An 18,608-nucleotide genomic window follows, 5' to 3' on the forward strand; every position below is an offset into this window, starting at 1 on the left:
AACTCTCGGCTTGGCATGTGCACTTTAACTAGCTGCAATTGTGACTGCTCCCCCTCCCCCCCCCCCGAGTTGATCGGTTGCTTCGTAAACATTGAAGAGTTGATGCTCCTGAGGAGCATGTCTCTTATGTAAATTCTTTCTTATTGTAAATATTTAACTGAACAAGTTGTAATACTTTACTTTATCATCTAACTCCTCAGTTAATCAGCATGGATATGTTAAAATATAAGAGCTTAGTAGAAGAAGGAGATTTAGTTATCGTGTACTTAGATATTCGTCATATGTATCCTCTGACAGTGAAACGTGATGAAGTTTTTCAGAGTAAATATGGAGCGTTAAAACATAATGACATCATCGGCAGTAAGTTTGGAAGTTGTGTGAGTTGTACCAAAGGTTGGGTGTATGTCCTTTTCCCAACTCCTGAACTGTGGACAATCACTCTGCCGCATCGGACACAAATTCTTTATGCAGCTGATATTAGTTTAATCATTGTACAGTTAGACTTGAAGCCAGGATCAATTGTTTGTGAAGCTGGTAAGGTATGGCTTGGAAAATGAAGTTAAAATTTATTGCTTTACTGAAAACGGAACCGTATCCGAAAACTTAATTGCATATAGGGGGTCGCGAAGCATTTATTAAGGAGTCGCAATATTATCCCTTTCTTTTAAAAATGCATTATTGCATAGTTTAAAAAATAAAATACATAAGGGAAAATTAGCATCATTTCAGAGTATCATCAATACTTGAGCACAATCGCAAATCCAGGAGAAGGGCTGTATAGTTACGGTCAGTACCCCCCCCACCCCCCTCTCATGCCAGAGTACTTGACCCTCCAACGTCTTCTCAGATTATCTTAAACTTTGGTTTAGGGACTTCAAGCTCTACAAATTTCCGCAAAAGAGTCCCAAATTCACTCTCTAACATCACCCAAACCTGTCCAAAATTTTGTTTTTGGAACTGTAATTTCGAATCATTTCTATGCAAGGTGCTCTGAACCCCAATTTTCTTTCCTGAAAGATGTCCTGTAGTTCCATTTTTAAGGCTTAATTTTGGAAATATTCCGGAAAAAACTTCAGAACTTCATCCTCCATCCGGTCCCCTTACTTGATAAAAAATAGCCAAGAAATGGGTTTTTAGGATTTTAATCTCGAACAAAATTCAAGGGGAGTGGCTACTGTCCTCCTTCACATGTTTAGAGAACATATAAAATTTAGCTTTTATGGCTTAAATTGCAAAAAAATGCCAGTTGAGTGTCTCCGAACATTTCCCCTTGTCATCAAAGATAACCTACGTACTATTCTTTTTTATTTATTTTTTTTTTTTTTTGGAACTTAAATTGCAAACAATTTTCTTCAACTCCGAAAAAGTACCAGGAGATATTTTACATCCTGCATTACATTAATACTCCAAATACAAACTTTTTTCCCTAACGTTTGCAAAGATGGCCTATAATTGCGTCTCTAGGATGTCAAATTCAAAAAAATTCTGTGGAAAGGTCGCCCGAATCCCTTTTCTTCCCATAACTCCAACAAAGACAGCCTACAACTGAGCCTAACTATGACATATCATTTTCATTTTCGAAAAATTAGAGAGTATATCCCATATATCCTTCTCCCCCCCCCCTCCCCCAACGTTAAAAATCGTCTGAAACTTAAGTTTTCATACTTCAATTTCAAGAAATTTCAGAGGCAGTCTCCGGTTTTGAATCATTTACAAAAGTTCCTGGACCTCTCTTCCTCCGAAGATCACCAGAGATCGTGTAAACTAAAATTTTAGAACTCTAATTTCGAACATTTTCCGGGGTTGGAACTTCGCAAATGTTAGACTTACGATTGTAGAATCATGTTGTTCTTCCTCTTTCTTTGCTTATTTTGTGCAATTCGTAATTTGATTGCTCATATGCTGGTAATGATACTCTCCCCATCCCCCACACCAAAGAAAAATCTGGAATCTCTCTCTTTATATATATACAGGTACATTTGAAAGAAATTGAATATCTGCTAAACGCCCTCCTCTCTAAATTTTTTGACCTCGTGACGGCCTTGTTGATAGTAAATGCCCTCATTCATATCAATGAAAGTTGGAGACATTGAGACTATATGAGATTTTTATCACATCAGCTCCTCCAAAAACCGAATCCTGCATTTGTCACTTTTAAGGAGCAAGGACTTGAAAAGTGTCGAAATGTACAAGTATTTTTTACGTTATAAAGACTTTCTTTTTTTTTAATTTCTGCAATCAGTGTAGAAATAAAAAAAAAAACATATATATGGTCCACCATATGGGGTACATATAGGGGATCATGGGTTGTTAAGTTTGTGAAAAGGGGGTCCCGACGTAAAAAAGGTTGGGAACCGCTGCCCTATAGCCTACTTAGTTTACCACTCACGGCACTGACCAGATATAGATCTGGTGAAACATCTATAAAGGGGAAGGTGAGGATTTAATGTGACCCATGCCACAACATGTGAAGGCTTAGGGCTGATGGTGTAGGAATACTGTATTACCCCGTATTATGCAGCATGCCGCCACAAAATTCGGGGGTTACCAGATTTTCAATAACATTTGCTTGGTCCTTTTCAGCATACCGGAAAAATCGAGGGTAGGAAAAAAAAATTAATACTATAAAAAATATGTTCAGCTTAAAAATGAATATAAGTTCTATACATATTTTATTAGTATTAATAAACAGTTTAATTTTGTAAAAATATTTACTAGCAATGTCATTTCTTATTTCAAAAAGAAAAATATTGTTTAATAACGAATAATTTTATAAAAATTAAGTTAAAACTAAGTAAGCAAACATTTAAACAATAAGTTTCCACCACTAAACAAGTTTTAAAGAATGTACCATCTATTCAATAAATAAAAATTAAACTTACCTCTCTAAAAGGAACCTAAAATGGTTTATTTAAAAAAGTTATGAACAAATTGCAGTAACGATGATTGCTTCTGAATTAAATACTTTATTGGCATATAATTAAATCCATTAATAATGACCTACCATAAATAAGAAGCACATATTATATATGCAATACACAATTTTTTTGAAAGAAGGTTACTTTCTGAATTTATTTATTATTTTTCTTACAGTGGTTTGCTTTCTGATTGAAACTGAATGGGGGAATTTACTTTTGTTTTGTTGCAAAATAAGCCTCAAATTATCCGGCATGCCCGAAAATTCAAATTTCCCGGCATGCTGGTCAACCTCGCTTTTTTCCGACATGCGAGGTAATTACAGAATCTACATCATAATGCAGTACCAATCTAACATGACAGTCTCATAGCAGGTGGGGATGGAGTGATCATACATCCCCACTTCTAACAAGAATAAAATTCTTTGTATGAACACATGTAAATGAGTTATATCACACAGGACCTTTTCTTTAGGGAAAAGATACCCCACTTTCTCTTAAGTGTCACCAAAAATAACTTCTCAAAATTATAGTTATAGTACATCGATTTCTAAAAACTTTTTGGAGGATTTTCCACTTTCTTACGCTTTTGTAACTTGACTAGCATGTTTTTAGGACTTCAATTTCAAAGCAATTTAAAGTTGAAACCTCTCCTGCTTCTCCCTTGTCTAAAACTGTAAGCTTTGTAATGCATTTTTAGGAGAGATGCTTCCAAATATTTTCCCTATTATTACCAAGGATAACTTAAATTTGCATTAAAGATAACTCAATGTAAAAAAAATTTCTAGGAAAGCCATTCAAACTCCAGAAACAAAACATTGTCTAAAAATGTATTTTCAGATCTTAAATTTCAAAATATTTTCATGGGAGAGAACCCACCTCCAAACCCAGGGATTCTCTAAACTTTTTCCGTTTTCATGCCATCTTAGTGTATCTCTAATACTCTTTGTATAGCACACCTAGCCTTACAGCACTCACTTCAGGAATCATTGTCCTAACCCAACGTCTCTCTCAGTGTATAAATTGAAATTGCATTTCAACAATTTTAATATCAAGAAATTTTTGAGAAGAGCCTCTGAAATCTGACCTTTCTCTTAACATGTGAAAGATAGTAAAAATTGAGTTTTGGCACATCAACTTCTAGACTTCTGTGGCAGTGTCCCCCTTCTTTCAATGTTGCCTGAAGTTCAGTATTTAAAATTTAAGTTTTGAAAAATTTCTTAGGGAGATCCATAAAGACAGCCTTTACTCAAAATTTCCGAAGATAGTCTTAAAATAGCCTTTTTAAATCTTCAATTTTGAATTTCTAAAGGAAGGACCCCATCAACAACAACAAAGAATCACCATTAAAAGCGCCAAGCTTGGTAGCAGAAACAGCGCAACGGTGCGACGACTGGTTGCAGATTCTTGACAAAGTTTGCAAGATTCCTGAATTGAAAAGGTTTTTTTTTTTTCACTTTCTGGACGAATCTTTTGAATTCAAAGTGGAGACTTACTGTTGGAATAAGACAGATAGAAATTATAGTCGCTCAAAAATTAACCTAAATCTGCAGGGGTCCTGTCCAGCTGAGAGGTATAATGGTTGCTTCAGTAAGCACTACGGCTTCTCAGCTCTCTATTTTATTTTGAAGCTTTTTAGCCTATAGGCTCATCTATTGCAATTAAAACGTATATGTTTTAATCTCAATTTTTAAATTTCATGCTTAGTTTCGGGCACTCCTTGGTGATGTATAATAAGTGCTACAACTACGCTAGTGCTGGTTTACCTTGCATATTAATTTCAAGCTTTTTAATCTGCGCCATAAACTGCTGAAAAAAATTTTGCCTTTTTGTTTAATACATTGTTGCCAAAGGAGAAGATAATCAAACTGAAAATAAAAATTTTCTTTGTGTTCAAAGCTTATCTTCATCAGCATCCCTTTGAGTTTAAATAAAAACTAACGCAAAGGGATGAAAGTATCTTTTAAGGGAAAAAATTTATGATGTATAGTTTCAAACAGAGATGAAGTAATAAGAAAATTTACACTCTTCCATATAAATAAAAAGGAAGTTTATCTGTATTATATTTATATGTTTTTGTTTTTCCTGTTTTTTAGGAACTGGCAGTGGTTCCTTGTCTCATGCATTGATTAGAGCTATTGCCCCTGATGGCTTCCTACACACTTTTGAATTCCATGAAAAACGAGCTGAAGTCGCTCAAGAAGAATTCAAATCTCATGGTTTGTCCCACTTGGTCAAAGTGGAGAGAAGAGATGTGTGCTCAGATGGATTTGGAATAAAAAGAGTTGCCGATGCTGTTTTCTTAGATCTTCCTAATCCATGGGAGGCTGTTCCCCATGCTGCTACTGCCATTAAAGAATCAGGTATGTTTTCCTTTTATTGCCATTAAGTACCAGTGATTTTTATTTTAAGCCAGTGGTGCCCAACCTTTTACTACCCAAGGTTGAGACCTTGGGTTACACCTCACCCTACTGAAGATTATGTCTCATACTAAAATGATGCTTCTTTTATTAAATGCATCTGTTTTTCAAAATCCAATTTCTGAATGTTTGACAAATTTCTATCATACTTTTAGATTTATAACATTAAACAAAACAACAGGCCACAGAGATAAGCTTGCCGGGTAGAACGAATCTGCAGTCTCAGGATGTCATAACCCAGCTGTCTGTTATAATGCATGTGGTTCTGCCTTAGAGGTGGTAACTCACTGCTAAATACCCAAGCTTTGCCTCTTATTTACGAATTTTAACTGCACCATACTGCCGACACTCCTTGGCAGTAGCGTAACTAGGGGTTGACTGGAGTGGCTCTCACCAGGGGTGCAGCAGCCAGGGGGGGGGGTAGCATTTCGACTGATTAAAAAATATATATTTAAATGTTTTTTTTTTCTTTTTTTAATTATAGAAATTAAAAAATGCTTTAAAAAAATTTCAAAAAAAATTGCAAGGGAAAGAGCTAGAAGGAATATACAGTTGGCTCTCTGTTTAACAATGTTCTATTTAACCATGACTTTTCACGGTCCCAGAAGGTCCACTATAGTGTTAAAAGCATTCTATTTTAGGACGATTTCTACTTAAGGACGATTTTTTGTGGTCCCTTGAAAGTCGTTAAACAGAGAGCCAACTGTATATAATCAACTGAGAAGGAACGTTGGGCATCATTGAAAACAATTCTAAAAAAGAAAAAAATTACAATGCTGCCTCCTATTTGTCAAATCAATTAATCAAAATATTCAAAAAAAATTAAAAACAAAAATTGGGAGGTCACAATGACCTCCGATGACTTCCCACATAGGCGACCCGGGGGGGGGGGGCGCAATTTCTTTAGTTCGCCAGGAGCGCTAGACCCTGTAGTTACGCTACTGCTCCCTGGTGATATAAATTCACTTTACCTACCAGTTTGTTGGCTCTCTTAGCTTCAACAAGAGGACATATTCATCCAGCTTGGTTATTCACTATTCCTAACTGAGGAGTTCTAGAACAAAACTGCAGTCTTAGGATATGGTAACCAGGCTGTCTGGTATAATGCATGTGACTTCGTGTTGGTCAAGTTATGAAATAACTGTTTGCACTGTGTTGAATGAATGGTAGTTGTATACAAACAGGGTTTAAGCTGGGTTCAAAAGTTCTTTAGCATAAAAGGTAAAATTGAAGGGAAAATTTTAGCAAAATGCTAAAATGTTAGATTCTGATATTTTTATGTATTCCTCAGTGTGTTTCCTCTCCAGTTGAAAATAAAATTTGTATTTCATCCGTGATATCTTTGAAGAAATAAGTATAGCAGCTATTTTTTTTAACTTAAAATAAAAAAAGAAAACACATGATTGGTTTTTAGAACGTTGCAGTCCCCTCCTCCGAATACAGCAGTTATTGGGCGGACATAATAATGGATAAGTGTTATTGAACTTAATAGTAGTTTAAACATCTTAGCTAAGATTTAAAAAGATTTAAGTTGATTATCACCATGCATGCTTCTTCTCTAGGATCATACATTTTTATTTTTTAAAAATTTAATTTATTATTTGAGCAAAAAAGCATTGCTTTATTTTCGCATTTTGAAAAAAACTGACCGTAGCGGATACCCTGTAGTATACATATCAACTGATTTCATTATTCATTTGTAAAGGGAAAAAAGGTGAACAAAATAGTTCTTTGGAGCACAGAAAATTGTTCTTTTCTCCCTATGTAAAAGATCTAGTCTTAAATATCATGAAATGAAATTGTAGGGAAACTAACATCGCCAGATGTTGCTGGTAGCACGTTCCACTTTACATCTCACATAACATTTAATGTTGATTTCTTTAATAATTAGTCAAGAAAAAAATTCTCTTCTGTATTAAAATAGCCATTTTTCAACTTAATAAAAGTGAATAACTTTCAAACATTTTAATTGGTCTTTGAAATAATTTCTTTTCAAAGCAAAGGCAATTCATAAGCTGCACAATATGCTTTGTCTAGGTTAACAATGGCTAGGAATCTGCTACCTAGGTTAAAATTGATTTATTTATGCTTTTAAATCCACTGTTGCTTAATTACTAGCTTGTTCACACTAGCCCCATGTCGTGGGGCTAGTGTGGACAAAAACAACCTTTTTTTGAAACAAAATAAAATATTAAATAACTATTCTGCCAAATGTTTTAATATATCAGTTAAAACAGTTTAGTATATTTTTTCCCAAAAATGTAAAATTTGTCCGCACTAGCCCCAACCATTAGCCCAAACAAGATAATCCATTTTAGCCATCTCTAAGCCAATTTATCTTGATATTTGTGGGTAAGTATCTCTCATTCCTTAGTGAGTTGCACTATACATAGTATGGTAAAACTATAGGAGGTTTAAATCTCATATGTAGGACCTATATAAGGACCAGCTGTGAACCAAGCCTGTCATTTCAATAATTTTTGGGTTCTAGGATGGAGTTATTTTTGTAAAAACCAACAAAAATCACACCCACCTATATGTAAATAGATCAACTTCTAAAAGCAGCAGGGGTGGGGGGGGGGGGGGGACATTGCCTCTACTGATTCCACCCAAATGATGGACCTGTTGTGAAGCTCCCTTTTTGCTTGCAATGAGTTGTTCCCAAAAGGGTTCTTTACTCATCTTTTTTAATAAATCAATGTAATTTTGCTATATACTAAAGTAATAATGTAAATTTAGAACAACTTGGTGATATTTATCGCAAAAAATTTGACGCCAAAAATGAGAGATCAAATCCAGTGTCCGTTTGGCAATTCTCAGCAAGTTTTCCATAGAGCTAATGTTCAAATTTCTATTAAAATCTCTGTAAAAAAAATCCCTGCATGGGTTTGCAAAAAACTGTAAGGTGTAAACATTTAAATCCTTTTTTTCTCTCACTCTAGTTTTTCTTATTGCAATCCTCTAAGAATGCTTAAAAAACAACAACAACAACAAAAAAAAATTATACATTTAAGAAATATGACTTCCAATGTGCAAACATGAGTACTTTGCACATTGAGTACATACACAGATTTCCTTGCAGGTTTTCAAGAAGGATTATTTAATAGGCATACAAGATTCAATTGGGTTCACTTTTTTTTTTAATTCAAAAGAAATTTAAAGCTACCATTCTAATATTTTATTCAAAATATATTTAAGAATGATTCCCAAACTTGAATTCTGGCTTTACATCAAAATGTGTTGCAATGAATCTGGTACTTAGGAATTTTGATAGTTTGCCATAAGTTAAAAATAAAAATTTTCTTGATAGATGGCATTAAAAAAGGTCATACTTTTAATCTTTATCAGTTTTTTAAATGTACTAGGGAGCTCTGCCCCCTGCTGACTAACGCTCACCAACCCCCGAAGATTGCTTCACAATCTTATTTGATTCGCAAAGATTTAAATCGTCAGTTAAAAAGAAACAGATTAAAAAGCTCCCTTTGGATCAAAAAGCACCCCTTCCCCAAGTTTCAAAATAACGTGTACCAACTTGCAGAGACGTAAGGGCAAGGGTATAGTGCCTAGAAAGAGTAGTGTGCCGAGAGGCGCTTTTTTTCCCACGATTCTTGAAGACAAATTGTATGAAAACCGCTAGATGGCAGTGAGGTCGAGATGTACGTTCAATTTCGCGGTGTTTACATAAGTAGATGCGGGATTTTGTGACAATTTAGTTCCGCGTTTCTCTTTTTTACCTTTATTTCGTGAATATTTCATGAAACAGCGTTTAAGGCTTTTAATGGAGGCATCAAAGTTGAACATTGGAAGAAATAAAGCATTATAAATCAGCATAAGGTAATTTTATATGCTTCAAAAAATAAATGAACACCCAAGTAACAATTAGCACTTATTACAGAATTTGTCTTTTGCACAGAAATAAGTTCCATCCGAAAAACGGGGCTTTTAAACTGCGAAATGAGCATGCATTCGCTGATTTAAAATGAGTCTGATTGAGGAGCATAACATACACCTCGAGCGCAGCGCCATCTGGTTTTTCCTCAGATCTGACCTAACTTTTTCCCCGTCGATCGGCACACTACTCTTTCTAGGCACTATAGCAAGGGGCTCATGAGCATTGAAAAACTGCAGTTTTGTACGTTTGAAAAGTCGCTTTCATATTCGTGTTCTCTAGTAACATATTTTGCTCTTTAGCTCAGAGCTGGAATTAAGTTGAGCCTAAGATTTTCCTTTAAAATCGAAATCCTTAAAGTTTGTGAATAAGAAAGAAGAAACATGCAAATTGAAAAGATGTAACTATGGCAACGCCAAATAAAACATCAATAATTTTAATGAAGATGAGATTATTCAAACTCAGTTTTTCGACCATAGGTCGAGTTAGATCTGGAGTAAAAAAAGCCGCTCTTTTCAGTGGTGTCAAAAAGAAAACTGGGACAATTCCTTCGTTTTTTACTGATATATTTAATGAAGAAAGTAGTGCCTAAATTTTAGCTAAACCTAAAAAGTTCGAGCGAAAGACACAAATAACTCCCGCTGTAGTTAAGTTAGAGCATTGAAACAAATTGCGTGGAATGCGAAAAATTCTACCCTTTCCAATGATATATAATATTAATATGTGCAAGTAATTTTTCACCCCTTTCATAGGCAATTTACGCAAAATTTGAGCTTAAAAAATGAATTACAAAAAAACTAATTCAAATTAAAAAAAATAAAACCTCAGGTGCACCCCTTCCCTGGTTTTGAAGTAATTTTGTGCAAAATTTCAAGGCTGTAGGTGCTATGGGGTTTCCTGGACGCAGGCCTGCCACAGACTTCCTTCCAGAATTCCTTTCGAAAAAATTTTAGTAGCATACAAAAAGTTTCAGCATTGTACATCCAAGTGTTCAAATTAAAAATATTAAAAGTTGTCTTGCTAATTTTTATGTGGTTTGCATGTCTTTTTTAGGTGGCCGTATTTGTTCCTTTTCACCATGTATTGAGCAGGTACAGAGAACCTGTTTAGCAATGCAGGTGTCTGGTTTTCGAGATATTGTAACAGTTGAATGCTTACAGAGGACATTAGAAGTGAAAAAAATCACTCAAACAATTATAAGCTTTGATGTAAGTTTTGCTACTTTTATATACACTGAAACCTGTTTTTGTGCAAATTTTTTTTCTGCGGTATACGAGAATTTCATTCAGATTAAAAGTCAATTGACAAAATTATTTTTTTAAAACAAGTGTGAGGTAGTATCTTCAAGTGACCACATGGGCACACCAATGGGAAGCCACTGTGACCTCCCAAAAAATTCCTTCTTTGGGAAATTTTGTCTGACAATTCAACAAAATTATCATCACTTGGTTTATTTTAATTTCATTTAAACAAGCAATTCATAGTTATTTTGCAAATTTTTTAGGTTATTTTCTATGTGACACTTTTTGATACGGTTTCTATACACCGCATTAAAAAAATGTTTTTCATCATTATTGCAAAAAAAATTTTTTTATAGCTACTCGTGAAGTTCAAAGTGATTTTTTTTAATGTGGTCCTTATCCACCTCACAAAAACAGGTTTGGGTGCAATCTCTTGCTTTTTTTGAACATTGATATAAAAAGAATCCTTTGTGTGAAACTACTGCTACACATACATCTATAGAAAAATGACGAATTATTCAATATTTGTTGTCGTAAAATTATGTTTAACATTTATGCAGGGAAGCTCCCTCTCCATCCCCCAATATAAGATCATATTTCCTATGAAATAACCTCCCCCCCCTGCACCATGCCCCCTTTCTCCCAAACCCTCAGCACTCCTGCTTTATGTATAGGTTCAGAATGAGTCTCCGCATCAGTTATTTTAATTTGTTTGGTATACTTGAATATAATATAGTTTTTTAGCTATTATGTATTGAAGTATTCATTTTTAGCCTACTTTCCCAGTAAAAGTCAAAGAAAGAAGAAAATAAAGCATGAATAAAGGCTTAATGCATCTTAAAAATATTGCAAAGAACAAAAAAGTCAAAATTAAGTAATATGATTAAACAAAAATCAAAAAATTAAATATTGGAAATTAGGGTACTGAGGTGGGGACAATGTCGATTTGTCTGTCTGTCTCTCCCCCCCCCAAATCGTTTCATACAGGTTTTTTTTTAGTTATTAAACTTTACTGTTGCTATGCATTTCTGTGGAACCTAAACGACTGAAATTTTCCAAAAATATTGCATATGCTTTCTAAAATGCATAGAAAGAGCAGATACAAAATTTTATAAAAATCCGAACTTTATTTTAAGTTTTTTTTTGGCAACAGGGTAAAAAACAAAAACAAATTTATTTATTTATTTATTTTTTTGACATATTGTATTTATTTTGATGAACTCTTATTTTTCATTTTTTTTTTTTTTTTTCAAAAGCGAACTAAGTTTTTTTTAATGGACAAAAATTTTAACTTGACTTTTTCGCATCTTTTTCTTTAAATGAGCAAGACATATTTTATTTCTAAAAATCTAGTTAAAATGTTTAAAATAATTTGCCATTTTAGCAATTTTTCGAGAATATTGATCACATACTAGAAAGTTGATAATAGCATACGGGAAAGTAGGCTTTTGTAATTCTGGATGGAACTTCTTGTTATAATTGTCTACAAACTTTCTTTTAGTTTTGAGCAAAATAAATTTCATACACTCATTATTATCATTATTTGCAATTTGAAATCTTTTCAGAGTTATGTAAAATTACACCATCTATGTTAAGGGCACCTGTTAAGATTCTTTAAGAAAAAAAAGGTTATTTTTACTTATCCATAACAACGTCAACCCTGTACCACATTTCCAATGCTATGCTACCCCCCTATAATACTATGGCACATTAGTCAAGGTTATATGTTTTGTCTGATATTTTTCCATATTTTTGTCCACCTGCATAAATGTACAAGGTCAATTTTATACACATGTCATCAATGATTAGTTAAAGTGAGTAATTGTGAAATGTAATTGAATCGGAACAGCTGTCAGTGTTCTTGAGTTATCCTGGTTGTAATTCCTTTCCTATTAAAATTGAAACATATTTTCTTGCAGAAATATGATCGCGTTAAACTCACACCAGAAGCTAATCAAAAAGAAAAAGTAGAAGAGGAAGTAGAAGAATCAAATCAAGAAAAACCAATGAAAGATGGTGAAACTGTTACTCATTGGACAGCATTACCTCCCTTGCAGAGTGCTGGACATACTGGTTACCTGACTTATGCTTCTTTTCTGAATTTCAGTGAATCACAATGATATTGAGCTACAAAGTGTCATATTATGGTTTTCACTGTAAATAAAAAATTCATTCATGTAAGTGTTAAAGTTATGGAAACTTAGAAAGTGGCATATGTTTCAGCCTTCAATTTGCATAGCATACAGATCACAGTTTTTGGTTGATGTGATGGAGGAATTAATTTCAAATACTTGCACATTAACCACATGGTACTTGAAATTTATTTAAACATTTATGCATAACACACACAAACAAAAGGGAAATTAGAATTGAAATTGCCAAACTGCATTCTGGGAGAGCCAAAGAGTGCATACAATATATATTATTCATCGCCATATTTAAAGGATGGGGTTTTCGGGTTCAAATCCCCTCCGAAATTTTTCTCAGCTATTCCAAAACATGCTTTTTATTATACTTTTTTTTTTTTGAAAGACTTTTTTATTTATTTTACTGTTTTATTTATTACTTGCTGCGTTGCCTGACTTTACATGGTGTACCGCGTGAATAAAAGTTTTGCCAAGTGACACATGTTCAACAACCAGGCTTTTCAGCTAGAGGAAAAAAAAATACTGTAAAATTTCCCATCAAAATAATGATTCTTAAAGAAAAAACGGCAAATCAAAAATTCCCGAATAAATTAAATGCAACCTTACATAAATACAGCTAAAATACTTGATTATCCTCTGCTGACAGTACAAATTAAAAAAAAGAAAGATAAATTGCCAAATAATAATCAAAAGGGAAATTTTTTACCTCAAAACAAGACAAAATTTTATTTAGTCACAGTCGAGAAAAAAAAGTGACAACCTTCTGAATGGTTTTATTCAAGCTAATTTAAAATGAGATTGCACAAACGATAATTTTCCGATGTGAAAATGCTGTTCCATCAGGCTTAAAAATGCTTACAAGTGTTCTTTTGTAAGACCCTAAAAACTTGTGACAAGATTGAAAACAAAGTGAAGCTAAATGAGCATTTAAACAAGTGAAACCGTGCTGGAAAAGATGGTGAAGTTGAATCTGCTTTGAAACTGGTTTACAAATGTTAGGGAAAAGGATGCGTGAGTAAACAAATTGTAAATGCTGCAAAAAGCAGAAGATCTTGCTCTTAATAGGGGCAAAAAAGACTTTGTAGCGTCAGGCGGATGCTTTCATAGATGTAAAAAAAAAAGAGTTATTCCATAATTTTCAGTTGCAAAAATAACTAGATAAAATCCCCATTTTGTGTATCATGGATTCTTTTCGGTATTGTTATCAACCGGCTATTGTTATAAAACTATTTGTACCCATTTGATTACATTAAGCGGCGCATACTGTATGTATATATACTTTTTTTTTTAATTACGAAATGTTCCTTACTTTTTGAATAATCCTTCAAAAGAATTATATTTTACAGGGTTCATACACTTGTGGCTAAAAAAAAATTCCCTGACTTTTCCAGGTTGTTTTCTAGAAAATTCCTGGTTACTCGCTTTATTAAAAATTAAGTTTAAAAAGCAATATTTTAAAAACAACTAAAATTGTTTAAAGTAGCCAATGCTGAAGAACCTAAACTTTTCCCCTTAGATTAAAAAAAAAAAATTCCTATATTTTTTTTTCTTTTTTTTTTTCTCTAAATTTTAAGTTTTTTTCCTAACACTTTGTTCAAAATTGTTTCAATTGGTTTACTACTTGTTGAAAACAAAGCACTTTCAACTTATTTTAGCGTTTCTTCGATGTCATGCGTAATATTAGCGTTTCGCTGTAGTCGCACAGCAATCTTTTAGCATCCACATTTTTAAAATACTTGGTTTACAATACTTTGTTTTATTTTCTTATTAGAAAAAACACAAAACATATTACGCAAAATACAAATCTTTTTTTCAGTATAAATTTGATTAACTTGTTGCATTGATTGGCATACCATATAATGCAAAATAACAAAAATCAACATCCGCCAATCATCTTTTTTTTCTTTTGCACATTAAAGTATGCTTAAATTAAAATTTTTCTTCTCTAGAAAATAGTCAATTTTTTAAAATTCATAATTTGTTACACATTTTATGTTACTTTCAATAGTTTGCATTGAGATAAATATTCAATTCTGTTTTTGGAAGTTTACGTCTACTTCCATCGTGCAAACGACCAAATATGGCAACTAAGTGAAAAATTTAAGATATTAAGTAGATTTTTGAATTTGTAGCATAAAAGTAGTTATAATAATCCTTAAAAAACTACAATTAAAACAAAATAATCAGTTTTTAGCACAAAGCGTCTAAATCAATTAGAATAAAAAAAAGTTCTGAAGATAAAATTTTGCATTTTTCCAGAAAATAATTATGAATTATCCGGAAAAAAAGGCAAGTTGTGTTTTTTTTTTCAATAGTTTGCATTGCAATAAACATCCAATGCCGTTTTTGGGAACTTAGGCACTTAAAAGTCTTGTGTACTTTTATCTTGGGAATGACCAAATATGGTGGCTACGCCCAAAAATAAGAAATATTTTTTTTAAACAGGTAGCATGAAAACAAACTTTTCAAAAAAATAAATCTTCATGAAATTACAATTCAATTGAAAAGATTTTAGCGCATTTGCGTCCCAAGCAATAAGGGTAAGATTAAGTTTTAAGAACAAAACTTTTCATTTCTCAAAAAAGTTATTTAAAATAATAATAATAATAACAAAAAAAATTCAGCACATCTTACGTTATTTTCATTAGTTTGCAATTAAAGAAAACATCCAATTATTCTTTGATTTTGGAAACTTAGACATTTAAGGATCCTGTCTACTTCCATCTTGTGAATGACCAAAGACGGCGACTACGTTTCACACATAGCCTTTCCGATTTAAAAAAAAAAAGATTTTCCCCGATAGACGCTACCATCTTCAGGTTTGTGCTCCCAAAGCATTAAATTGTCTTCTTCCCTATTGAGTTTGTGCATAATTCCTGTTCACCTGAGGAATTGTTTTCGCGGGAACTATTGAGAGTCAAAAATGGCGGTTGCGGAAGTTTTTTTGGGTAGCCACTTTTTTTATTGCTAGCGTCATTTTGCTTCAAAATTTAAACAGTTTTTTTGGAACCATCGATAAAAATGAAGATTAGATCTCATGAAGCAAAATTCCCTGGGGAAAAAAAACTTATTGGGCAAATTTGGAAAATTCCCTGACATTTTGACCTGTATCATTTTCCCTGACAATTCCAGGTTTTCCCTGTTTTCCCGGAGCGTACGAACACTGTTTTAAGAGACAACTAACAAAACTGACAAAAAATGCAAAAAAAGAAAAATTTGCAGTTACTGCCCTTTACCTATCTACTGCTGCCTATTTAATACAATATTTCATAGCATGATTCTTTATTATTTTTATTCTTATTTGTTTTGGCTATTTTATTGCCTTTTAAGGAATGTGGGAACAATTGGTTGAAAACATTAAAAGCTATCAAATATAATTTTTATTTTAAATTAATCATACACATTAAAATATTTTACATGGATCTAAATAGCATAAAACTAAAACTCGGTATAAAAATTCGAGACACTGGAGTAAATTCCATAAGGTGCAGGAAACTTTAGCTGTCAACTTCTTGCACTAGAGTATTCATCGGATGTTTTTGAACAAAGAGAAGTTCCATCAGATGGGTTTTGCAAAGTTGCATCAATGGAATCCGTGAAAGAAAAATCCAGAGCATCACTTCCTTCAATACTAGTTTTGCTAGAACTGCAATTAGAACAAGAAATATTAAAAAGTTAAATTTAAAAAATAAATACCATTAAAATGGTATTAAATGGTCATTAATTGTTTATAGATCAGTTCGCATTGTAAGCAAACCACAACATAAACATTATTATAAATTTTATACTGCTAAAATTTTCTTTTTTCAAATGCATGAATAAAATAGAGATTTCAATAGTTTGACATATACATATGCCTGGTTTCGTCCTGCCTCTTCCATCAATCCTCTACTGTATTATTTATATGCTCACCTATTTGGGCTGTAAGATTCTGCAGCTGTATCAGTATCCAGAAAGTCAAATGCTGACTGGCCAATGGCTCTGCCATCCACTAACATAAACTCTACGACTGATTCTTTATTTGAAGATATATAAATAGACTGTTCCAAATGGGCTGGACCCAAGTATTGAGGGCTATGAACTTTCAATACAGCATGCAAGCCACTATAAACCAAAACACAATTCATTATTAATGGTTGTATCAAAAAGGGGAGCAACATTTTTTTAAGTAAAACCAATCATTTATTAATCATTAATTTGACAAAGCACATTTTGAAACTGATCAGAAAAGAGGAAAGTTACATTAATCTGTTCTAAATTTTTTGAAACAAATATGCAATTGACAATTGTCATGAGTTCTGTGTGAATCTTATCTGTGAACCAACCACCTATCCAATAGTTTAAAAAAAAAATCTTACAAGAAAGATTTCAAAATTTGCAGTTGTCAAACATGGGAAAAAAATCTAAATATCATTCGAAAAAAAAAAATTGGAGTCATTTCCAAATTGATATTAGCAACAGTATCAAAAGCATTAGTGAAATCTTCATGATTTTTCTGCTACTTGAACCTTACTATGCGAAAGAGGAAAAACTAATTGTCATAACAGTTTTGAAATAATTCAAAATAATATATTTAAAGAACATTTTCTTAAAAATTAACTATGAAAAAAAGCTCTTTTATTCTTTTAAAAATAGTAAAAAAATCGACTCAAAGACCTAAATTCTATAGAAATGGGAGCAAAACCCAAAAATTTTGTTAAGCCCCGCTTAATTAGGTATTGTATAAACAAATAACTTACTTAATTTATAATATTATAAAAATAAAACCTACTAAATTTGAATATTTCCCCATACAGGTATTTGCTACATTTCAAGTTTTGAAATCCATGACTTTCCATGATTTCTGCTCGTAACATTCCATGATCATGGAATGCAATTTTTCCAGAGAAAACATTAATTTTTCACAAGAACATTAAATTGCAACCATCTGATCTATGCTTTGGACATATGTTTATAAAAATTCAAATTAAAGTGAAATGTAACTAGCTCAGCTACTGTTATAACTAAAAAACAATTTATGCAACAATGACTAGTGATAGAAATAAAATAATTAGAGTTTCAACTTTATTATTTTGCTACCAAGGACCATACATTTATAAATCTGAAATTTCTGGACATTTTTTGAGTACCAATAAATCATACAAATTTTTTATATAGGTAAGAATTTACATGAAAACCAATTTATTATTTTTTCTCAGAAAAATCTCATGTGATACACAATTTTTCAATCACTAAAAATACTGTAAAAAAGTTTTAGTTGCAAAATGATTTTTCAAAATAAAAGAAGTTTCAAACAATATATGTATAACTACTGGTGAACAGCAAAGCATTGATTTTTTTTCCTTTTGCATTTTTTTAAAAATAAACATTTCATTTTATAAACAAATAATGAATCTAAAACTTATTATTTTTTAAAGCTGGTAGTTTTCTAAAAAAAATCTGTGAATAGCAATAATTTAATAAATACAGTCAGACCTCCATATATCGAAACAGCAAATTTCCGGAAAAAAAATTCGATATATAGAAATTTCGATATATAGAAACAATCTTTTTTTATCGTACAAATCTCCTAAATCACAAAAATTAAAGCTAATTTTCGTGTATAAAACCCAATTTCTAATTTATATGAGCAACGGATTAAATGAAAGTTGAAAAATAAAAAATTAACAAATTACATTTTTGCGCTGTCATACATCTTTATTCTTCTGCAATTAACTGGATTCGCAACATTAGGGGGGGGGGGGGTTCGTTTTAACAGTGTAATCGAGAGAAAAGTAAAAAATCAATCTACTTCACTTGAATGATTTTTACTGAAGCTAAAAAACTAGGAATGATAATCAACAGACAAAAAGGATAACTTGAAACTGATTTTAGTGTTACTGGTTACAACTTAGATTTGAAATAAACTTGAGGGAATTTAAGAACTCCAGAGCGGAGCAACGACCTATCTACACAGCCCTAAACCTCAGATTCCTTATGAATTTCGTAGCAACCTT

At 32.4% G+C, this 18,608-nt stretch overlaps 2 protein-coding genes across 2 annotated transcripts in view; one reads left to right on the top strand and one right to left on the bottom strand.

Annotated features, from left to right (window-relative positions):
• Positions 1-80: 80 nt before the first annotated feature.
• On the top strand, positions 81-12,639 carry LOC129227775 (tRNA (adenine(58)-N(1))-methyltransferase catalytic subunit TRMT61A-like). The gene is made up of 4 exons (XM_054862383.1): positions 81-534; positions 5,012-5,278; positions 10,278-10,432; positions 12,385-12,639. The coding sequence occupies exons 1-4, from the start codon at positions 210-212 to the stop codon at positions 12,583-12,585; spliced, it is 948 nt and encodes a 315-aa protein (XP_054718358.1). The 5' UTR covers positions 81-209; the 3' UTR covers positions 12,586-12,639.
• Positions 12,640-15,995: 3,356 nt separating this feature from the next.
• The window catches only part of LOC129227452 (citron Rho-interacting kinase-like), a 232,308-nt gene continuing 229,695 nt past the window's right edge, over positions 15,996-18,608 (bottom strand). Inside the window, exons 39-40 of the mRNA XM_054862014.1 lie at positions 16,525-16,716; positions 15,996-16,258 (exon numbers count right to left, since the gene is read on the bottom strand). Coding sequence (XP_054717989.1) covers positions 16,117-16,258; positions 16,525-16,716 — 334 coding nt within the window. The 3' untranslated portion in view covers positions 15,996-16,116. The remainder of the gene's footprint in view (positions 16,259-16,524; positions 16,717-18,608) is intronic.

The sequence above is a fragment of the Uloborus diversus genome, chromosome 8, assembly GCF_026930045.1.
Source record: "Uloborus diversus isolate 005 chromosome 8, Udiv.v.3.1, whole genome shotgun sequence".
NCBI classification, from domain to species: Eukaryota; Metazoa; Arthropoda; class Arachnida; order Araneae; family Uloboridae; genus Uloborus; species Uloborus diversus.

Coding starts and splice junctions, on each gene's coding strand:
- LOC129227775 (XM_054862383.1), top strand. CDS start 210: ATGGATATGTTAAAATATAAGAGCTTAGTAGAAGAAGGAGATTTAGTT. Junction 535..5,011: donor ATCAATTGTTTGTGAAGCTG/GTAAGGTATGGC, acceptor CCTGTTTTTTAG/GAACTGGCAGTGGTTCCTTG. Junction 5,279..10,277: donor TACTGCCATTAAAGAATCAG/GTATGTTTTCCT, acceptor TGTCTTTTTTAG/GTGGCCGTATTTGTTCCTTT.